Source organism: Malus sylvestris, chromosome 8 (genome assembly GCF_916048215.2).
Source record: "Malus sylvestris chromosome 8, drMalSylv7.2, whole genome shotgun sequence".
Taxonomy (NCBI): domain Eukaryota; kingdom Viridiplantae; phylum Streptophyta; class Magnoliopsida; order Rosales; family Rosaceae; genus Malus; species Malus sylvestris.
The window spans coordinates 17,040,945-17,049,220 of record NC_062267.1 but is presented as its reverse complement, the minus strand read 5'-3'; the positions used below and the strand labels follow the sequence as shown (position 1 = coordinate 17,049,220).

The 8,276-nt window shown below is 42.3% G+C and overlaps 2 protein-coding genes across 2 annotated transcripts; one reads left to right on the top strand and one right to left on the bottom strand.

Annotated features, from left to right (window-relative positions):
• Positions 1-382: 382 nt before the first annotated feature.
• LOC126631410 (uncharacterized) lies at positions 383-6,526 on the bottom strand. Its single transcript, XM_050301546.1, has 3 exons — positions 6,500-6,526; positions 1,028-1,870; positions 383-967 (listed from the first exon to the last, which is right to left on the bottom strand). The coding sequence occupies exons 1-3, from the start codon at positions 6,524-6,526 to the stop codon at positions 383-385; spliced, it is 1,455 nt and encodes a 484-aa protein (XP_050157503.1).
• A 388-nt stretch (positions 6,527-6,914) lies between these two features.
• On the top strand, positions 6,915-7,682 carry LOC126631409 (BTB/POZ domain-containing protein At5g66560-like). The gene has a single exon (XM_050301545.1). The coding sequence runs from the start codon at positions 6,915-6,917 to the stop codon at positions 7,680-7,682; it is 768 nt and encodes a 255-aa protein (XP_050157502.1).
• The last annotated feature ends 594 nt before the right edge of the window (positions 7,683-8,276 follow it).

The window sequence follows — 8,276 nt, the reverse complement described above, 5'->3', positions numbered from 1 at the left end:
CCCCCAAATCACACAATGCTCTCCCAAACTCTTTCCCTCCAATTACACATGGAATGGTAAAGCTACCGGCATCCTTCAACTTTGGTGGTAGCTTCCTTTGCAAAACAGCTGATGCTTCCTCACTTAATGCCACAGTTTCTTGATCATTGAATCTCCTCTTGTTTGTACAAAGCTCTTTAAGGAACTTTGCATACTTGGGCACTTGTTTTATGGCATCTAAAAGAGGTAAGTTCACTTGGACTTTTCGGAAAGTATCCAAGATTTCCTTATCAGTTTGCTCTTTCTTTGTCTTCATAAACCTGCGAGGGAAAGGAATAGGGACACATGAGTTAAATGAATTTTGAACTTCTTTACTTACCTTATCAGAATCTTTTTTGTTCAATTATGTATCTTTAGGAGACTTTTTAGTTTTTGTTGAAGCCTCATCTTGCTCAAAAACTTCTTTTCCACTCCTTAAAGTCACAACATTCATCTGCTCCGCATTTGGATTCACCACGGTTTGGCTAGGCAACCTTCCTGGTTGGTGTTGTTGCCCCATCAAACTTGCTAACTGACTCATTTGGCGCTCAAGGTTTTCAATTGCTTTGTCTGTTTTCTGTTGATGAGATTGAGTAGAGTTAGCTAAAGAAGCAATTAAATCCTCAAGAGACTTACTTGGAGCTTGTTGTTGTTGAGGCTGAAATTGTGCCTGTGGTCTTGCTTGAAAGAAGCCAGGCGGACGGTTATAGTTGTTGGGAACAGATTGTTGTCCGTTGTCTTGATTGTTCCATTTTAAGTGTGGATGATCACGCCATCCTGCATTATAGTTGTTGGAATAGGGATCATACTTTTGCCTTTGTTGCCCTTGAAACCCTCCTAACGCATTAGCTTGCTCAAGACCACCTTGATCCATCAACGAAGGGCAAATGTTCGTGGCATGTCCCATCATTGAACATACACCACACACCTGTTTTGGAACCACAATAACCTGTTGCACAAGATTAGTCAAGTTAGCTAATTGTAATTCAATACTAGAATTAGCACTTACCTCGTTAACTTTCTTAAAAGGTAGCTCATCTCTCCCTCCAAATTGTCGTGTGTTGCCAGCAATGTTCTTTAATAATGCCTTAGCATTTATTGGTGTCTTGTCCATGAATGCTCCTCCACTTGCTGCATCAAGCATTATACGATCAGTACCACATAATCCTTCATAAAAATACTGTATTAAAAGATGCTCTGAAATTTGATGATTAGGACAAGATGCAACCAAATGTGTGAATCGCTCATAGTAATCTCCAAAGGGCTCTCCATGTTGTTGTCGAATTGCACATATGTCTTTTCTTATGCTTGCAGCTTTTGTGGCCGGAAAATATTGCTCCAAGAATGCTTGCTTCACCTGATTCCATGTGTTAATTGATCCCGGAGGTAAATTGTAAAGCCACTCCTTTGCCTTAGCTTCTAATGTAAATGGGAATGCTCTCAACTTGACTTGCTCCTCATTCACATTTGCTGGTCTCATTCCTGAGCATACTACATGAAACTCCATAAGATGCTTGTTGGCATCCTCTGTTGAGAACCCATGGAACTTAGGCAAATAGTGAATCATGCTGGACTTGAGCTCACATCCTCCTTCGTCATTTGGATATGTGATGCACAATGGTTGTTGATCCGTGTTTGGCGTTGCCAACTCCCTCAGAGTACGGTTGTCAGCCATGTCTCCTTGTGGTTTTTCCTCCTTTATTGAACTAAAATGTGGTGGAGACGATGATGATGGTACGGACACCAATGCTTGATTCTGTTTGATTTCTCCTCGAACCTTTCGAAGTATTTGTTCAGGCTCAGGATTGTAGGGAGCTATATCAATGCTTTCGGACCTTCGAGTTTGCATATACTACAAAAAGTACCTGAAATAAACCCAAAACCAAAAACACTAAATAGACAAGAAATAAAAATAAAAATAAAAATAAAATATAAGCAATCAGAAATAACAATCCCCGGCGACACGGCGCCAAAAATTTGATAGTAATTTATAACGTACCACAAAGTAGCACACAATAATCCTATTAATTTTCCTTATTCACACTAAGATTTGTCAATTGTAGCATATGAAAATAAGGGTCTTTCCCGCAGAAGATTGTTTTATCCAAATACTTAAAATGTCACAAAAACGGATGGCTGTCTCCACTGATCAGCCACCAAACAATAATTATTAGACTAACTTATACTTATCCAAATGCAACGAAATTTTATACACATAAACTAGACACACCAAGCTATGCTCACACAAATTTTTGGGATTTTTGGAGTTGATTTGCTATTTAAATTAAATCGTACAAAAACAGTACAGAAACCAATCTTAAATAATACCAATAGATTTTAATTCACAAATTAAGAAAATGAGTTAGGGGACATGCTTTCCACCACCAAATAATCATGCAAACATGTTATGTTTCATTCAAATTCCTTTTATTTCCGGATGAAGATGCTCAAGTTGGCTCACTGTTAGAACTCAACCTATTACTCTTTCTTACGTAGTATGTTAAGAGAATGGCGTTTTCAACTTAACTTAGTTCCTAGCATGCAATCTAGAATGGTGTGTTCATAGATTTAACAAGTAGAAATCATTAAGAATAAAAAGAGTTTGAGTCATCACAAGGCATCGTAAGTACTGGTGTTGTCTTACTTATCCTAGAAATCGTTTCACATGTTAACCACAATTAACAAGTGCTACTCTAGAACATATGTAGGTCCTCATTCAACAAGGGCAGGCAGACATATATTCATAGCATTAAAATCCTAGATATGCTCACTATGTATGCATCCATAGAAACACATAAAGAATTTATCAATGAGATAAGTAGTGAAACAATTTTCATCATTTCATAAAAGTCATTCAAACAAAATATCACAACAAATTTACGATCATATTCGGGGCTTCAAAACAGCCCCTAACTACTGAAAATTAGTTACACATTATTCTCAAATTAAACCAAAAGTAAAACATGAGTTTCGGAAGACAAAACCAAGAAAATAGAGTGAAGCCTCTTCTTTTCTCCTTCTGCTGCCGTGCTACGTTTTTGTCTCTGTGCTTGCCCTTTGCTGCTTCTGTCGCCTGTCCCTTCTTTCTCTGCACCTCGCCTCTGACCTCCCTCCGTTTCTCCCCGCGTCTATTTCCCTTCTAGTCAGTCTGTCTCTCCCTGCTCTCCCCGTGTCTCTTTCTTATGCTCTGCGCGTTGCGCCAGTATCCCTGCCTAGTCTCTCCCTTCCCGTTTATTCTTCTTTCTCTAAGCCCCCCAAATCCTGTCCGCACCTGCTCCCTGCCCTCACTTCTATATATATATTTTTTATGTCAGTCTTCTCTCTGCTCTCCCCCTCTGACCTCCTCCTTTTCTGCACGCTGCTTCTTCTTTTCTTTTCTGTCAGTCTGTCCCGCCAGTGCACTCTCTATCCTGTCTCCATCTTGCTGCCTTATGCTTCTTTTTCTATATCTATTTTTCTTCGCCGCACATGCTCTCTCACTCCCGTGTCTATATCCGCGCTGTCTCTTTTATTTTATGCTTTTCTTTCCCTGCCATTAACTCTCTGTCCCGCTTATTCTTCTCCAGCCAGTCCGAGTCCCATCTCTTTTCTGTTTTTATTCCTTCTGCAGTCCACGTTTTTCCACTCCCTCTTCTTTATTTCTTTGCAGTTTATATTCTTTTCTTTCTATCTGTCTCCCATCTCTCTGCGCACTTCTTTTGTTTTCCTTTTTTTTTTTGCTGTGCTGTTTTCTGCTTTTCTCGCTGGTTTTTGTATTGCTGTGATGCACTTCTTCTTTCTTCCTTTTATTTTTCTTTTCTGCTTGCTGTCAGTCTCCTTTTTCTTTGTTTTTTTTTTTTTTTATATTTATCCTAAAAGAGATTTAACTACACATTAACACAATGTAAAATAAAATGCCACAATTATAACACAAAAACATCACAAAGACTATAGAAATGAATGGTATAAATGCATGAAATATATGAGTGATCACTCACATACCTCCTTGTTCTACTCGAGGCCCTACTCCAAGAAGATTGATGCCCTGAAGATGCCGAGGGGTTATCAACCGCCAAAGTTCATGCAATTTGATGGAAAGGGAAACCCGAAACAGCACGTTGCCCACTCTGTTGAAACTTGCAACAATGCAAGAACCGAAGGGGACTACCTTGCCAAGCAGTTTATGCGCTCGCTGAAAGGAAATGCCTTTGAGTGGTACACGGACCTAGAGCCTGAGTCCATCAACAGCTGGGAGGAATTAGAGCGGAAATTCCTCAACCGCTTCTATAGCACCCGCCGCACTGTGAGCATGCTAGAGCTAATGAGCACCAGGAAGTGGAAGGACGAGCCAATCATTAACTACATCAACAGATGGCGCACTCTAAGCCTCGACTGTAAAGACAGGCTCTCGGAAACCTCTTCAATCGAGATGTGCATCCAAGGCATGCAATGGGGTTTGCAATACATCCTTCAAGGCATTAAACCACGGACCTTCGAATAATTGGCCACTCGCGCCCATGACATGGAGTTGAGCATCGCCCATCATGGGAAGAAAGAATCAATCGCCGACTACAAGAACGACAAAGTTCTTGGGCCAAAGTTGGAGAAGACTGCGTGGAAACCCACCAAGGAAGCAATGACGGTCAACACAGCTCCCGTCAAAATCCCTACACGAGGCAAGGCGATTCAAACCGAAGCTTTTCGTGATCAAGAGATGCGTAGATGCACTTTGAAGGAGCTTGAAGAGAAGACTTATCCATTCCCCGACTCTGATGTGGTTGCCATGTTAGAAGACTTGCTGGAAAAGAAAGTGATCGGTTTTCCTGAGTGCAGACGGCCGGAAGAAATGAATCGTACCGACAGTCTAAGATACTGTAAATTCCACCGCTTCATTAGTCATCCGACAGAAAAATGCTTCATGCTGAAAGATCTCATCATGAAGCTGGCTCAGAAAGGAATCATCGAGCTAGATCTTGACAATGTGGTGAAGTCAAACTATACAACCATCATTTTTGGCTCTTCCGAATCAAAGTTTTCACTTCAACTGCTGGGGGCATCCTCCAAGACAAGCAAAGTTGAAGGATGGACTCAAGTCACTCCTAAGAAATTGCACAAGAAGCATACGTCTCCTCCACAAGTCCGCCAATCGGAAAGGGGGCAAAGTAGCTCTTGTCAACCTTCAAAGCAACGTTAACGTGTTGAAGATGATGATATTACGACACAAAGATCGTCTGTTGCCATCACGATGCGCGACTTCTTACCCGAAGACTTCTTCAATCACGCGGTCAAGGCTCCTTGCTATGAAGATTGTGAAGAACGCCTCTCCAAAATTGCTTGACAAATTCACCAATTCTCCTCGCCCGCACGAGTCTAAACTGCATGGCACAAAGCTCTTGGTCTGCACGAGCATAAAAGGCAACACCAATGCTCCTTGTTCGCACGAGCCTAAACTGCATGAACCAAAGCTCTTTGTCCGCACGAGCCTAAACTGTAGGACACGAGGCTCCTCGCCTGCACGAGCCTAAACTGCATGGCGCAACGCTCCTGATCCGCATGAGCATAAAAGGCGACACCAACGCTCCTGGTCTGCACGAGCATAAAAGACGACATCAAAGCTCCTAGTCCGCAAGAGCAAAAACTGTGTACGGCAAAATCATCATCAAAATCACTGTTAAAATTCATCACCCATTCGAACTACGTTTTGACTTGATCTCTTTCTTTGGAAGGGTACGTAGGCAGCTTGAACATTCAAATTCGAGTTCAGTCACATCAAAATAAAAAAAAAGGCTTTATTGAAGAAGGTCAATTTTATTACAAAAAAAAAAAAAAAAACAGTTTATATATATATATATATGTGGACAGCAACATGCAGATCTTAGCAACTGAGGAACAAAGCCCAAATGTCAGGCGCAACCTAGGATAGCGCCAGCCTCTCCTCCAAACAAGATCTGGCCCAAGCCCACTCTCACTTTTTGTCATTTATCAAGGGAAAGACCAAGGCCTGCTCAAAATTCACTTACAAATCCAGGCCCTCATTAAAGCCCAAATGCTGCTTCTTCCCCATAGCCCAAAATACACTTGGACCAAGCTCTCCATTTTACAAACCTAGCAAGAAGCGCAAATCCAAGCCTTCCTTGTCCACTTCAAGCTCGGGTCTAGTTCTTCATCATCATCTCTGCTCCGGTCATCAAACCCGTGATCAGAATTCAGAGGAAGAAAAATGGTGTTTTCCTTGTTCTTATTTTTTTTCAAGTTGAACACTTTGGCGTCGATTTGTGGTTGGGTGCCCAAATTTCGAAACTAGTTCCTGAGACTTCGCCGACCCAAATGACACCAGGCCCAAGCCTATTGTCCAAATCAGGTCTCGGCCCATCTTCCAGAAGCTGCTAGTACAAGCCGAAGAGGAAGCTTCTTCAGATCCTGACTCGGTCCACATCTAGTAATTCCGGCCTGTTCTTGAGCATCGAGGATTTCCAAAGACACTGCCACGCTCGCCGTGCACCTTCTTCTTCTTCCTCTTCTCCGCCATGGCTCATGCACACCCACACTCCACACGCGAACCGGGTCCAATGGAATGACTCTGTTTCGATCTACACCAGGCCCAAGCCCAGTCTCTCCGCCATCTCCACAACGTATAAGATCCAGGCCCGATTCTCTCTCTCCCGCAACTCATCCCCATGATCCCGAGATATCGATTTCGAGAACACTCCGCCATGGAAGATGAACCCATGAAACCCCCATCACCAAATGGACGACGACGACGATGAAATCGAAGAAGTCCAGTGCCAAATATCCATCTATGACTTCGCTGGCGGCTCCGAGACCTTCGAGATCGCCGCCAAATTCTGCTCGTTGTCAAGATCGACCTGAGCTCTTCCAATATCGTGTTGTTGCGCTGCGCTGGGTAGTATTTGTATATGACAGAAGAGTACTCGGAGGACAACCTCATTTCCAAGACCGAGAGGTTTCTCTCTCAGTCGGTGCTGAAAAGCTTCATGGAGTCGCTTAGAGCTCTCAAGTCCTGCGACCAAGTCATGCCTCTGGCAGAGAATTTAGGGATTACACAGAGGTGCATAGACTCCGTCGCCTCCCGCGCCACCGAACCCTCCCTGTTTGGCTGGCCAGTTAGCGACGGCGGACCCAATCGGAATGCAAATGCAGATGTGGCTTCGGCTTCTTCTGCTTCAAAACAGCTGATTTCGTGGAATGGGATCGACGCCGCCGGCGGGCGGAGAAGAAGTAAACACGCAGATTCCTGGTTTGAAGACTTGGTGGTTTTGAGCTTGCTACTCTTCAAGCGGTTAATTTCCGCCATGAAATCTGGAGATCTGAGCTTGGAAATGGTGGAGACATGCTTGATGTATTACGTTAAGAAATACATTCTTGGAATTTCGAGAAAAAATAGAAAGCCTTCATCTTCTAACTCTCCAGCCACCTCGCCAAGACTCTCCTCAGCGGCGGACCCGTCTGGGTTGTCTGTAATTTCAGCAGAAAACGATGCCTCAAAGTTTATCACCGCGGATAGCAATGAAGGGTCGGTGAAATTGAGGTTCGGAGAGATGGGTCGGGTCGCAGAGCAGAGTTTGGGGCCTGGGATTGTTCTGAACATCGGTGCTATGCGGCGGTGCTCCGAAGCTCGGCTTCATCCCTGCAAATTCCTCAACTCGTCATCCAAATTTATATAAAAAAAATATATAATAAAAAATGATGGGCACCATTCTAAAAAAAAAAAAATATATATATATATATATATATATATATATATATATATATATATATATGGGTAAAAAAATGAAAAGTTGTGAGATGGTTTTCAAATGGTGTCCAGCCACCGAAAGCAAAGAATAAAATATAATAAATTTTTTTTTGATGTGGTAGGTGTGAGCACTACTGAAAGCAGAAAAGAAGAAACAAAATTTATATATATATAAATATATATAAAATAAAAGAAAAAAGAGGATGGTGCGGATTGCACCACATGAAAAAAAATAAAAAAATAAAAAATTTAGTGGGATGGTGCGGAATGCACCACTTGAAAATAAATAAATAAATAAATGCATTGAGAGAAATAAAGTCAATTTCATTGATTTCTCTGGAAAATTACAGAGGGAACATTTACATGCCAAAAAAAAAGTGCAAACAAACAAAAGCCTTCATTGATCAGGTGGCGCCTCAGTACTCGGCAGAGCCCCAGATCGGAGAGGCACCAAAGGGTGATTATTCAGAGCCTCAGTACTAGGCAGAACCCAGGAGGAGAAGGCACCGAAGGTTGATCATTT

Coding starts and splice junctions, on each gene's coding strand:
- LOC126631409 (XM_050301545.1), top strand. CDS start 6,915: ATGACAGAAGAGTACTCGGAGGACAACCTCATTTCCAAGACCGAGAGG.
- LOC126631410 (XM_050301546.1), bottom strand. CDS start 6,526: ATGGCGGAGAAGAGGAAGAAGAAGAAG. Junction 1,871..6,499: donor AGAAGAGGAAGAAGAAGAAG/GTGCACGGCGAG, acceptor TACTTTTTGTAG/TATATGCAAACTCGAAGGTC. Junction 968..1,027: donor CTTTTAAGAAAGTTAACGAG/GTAAGTGCTAAT, acceptor CTTGTGCAACAG/GTTATTGTGGTTCCAAAACA.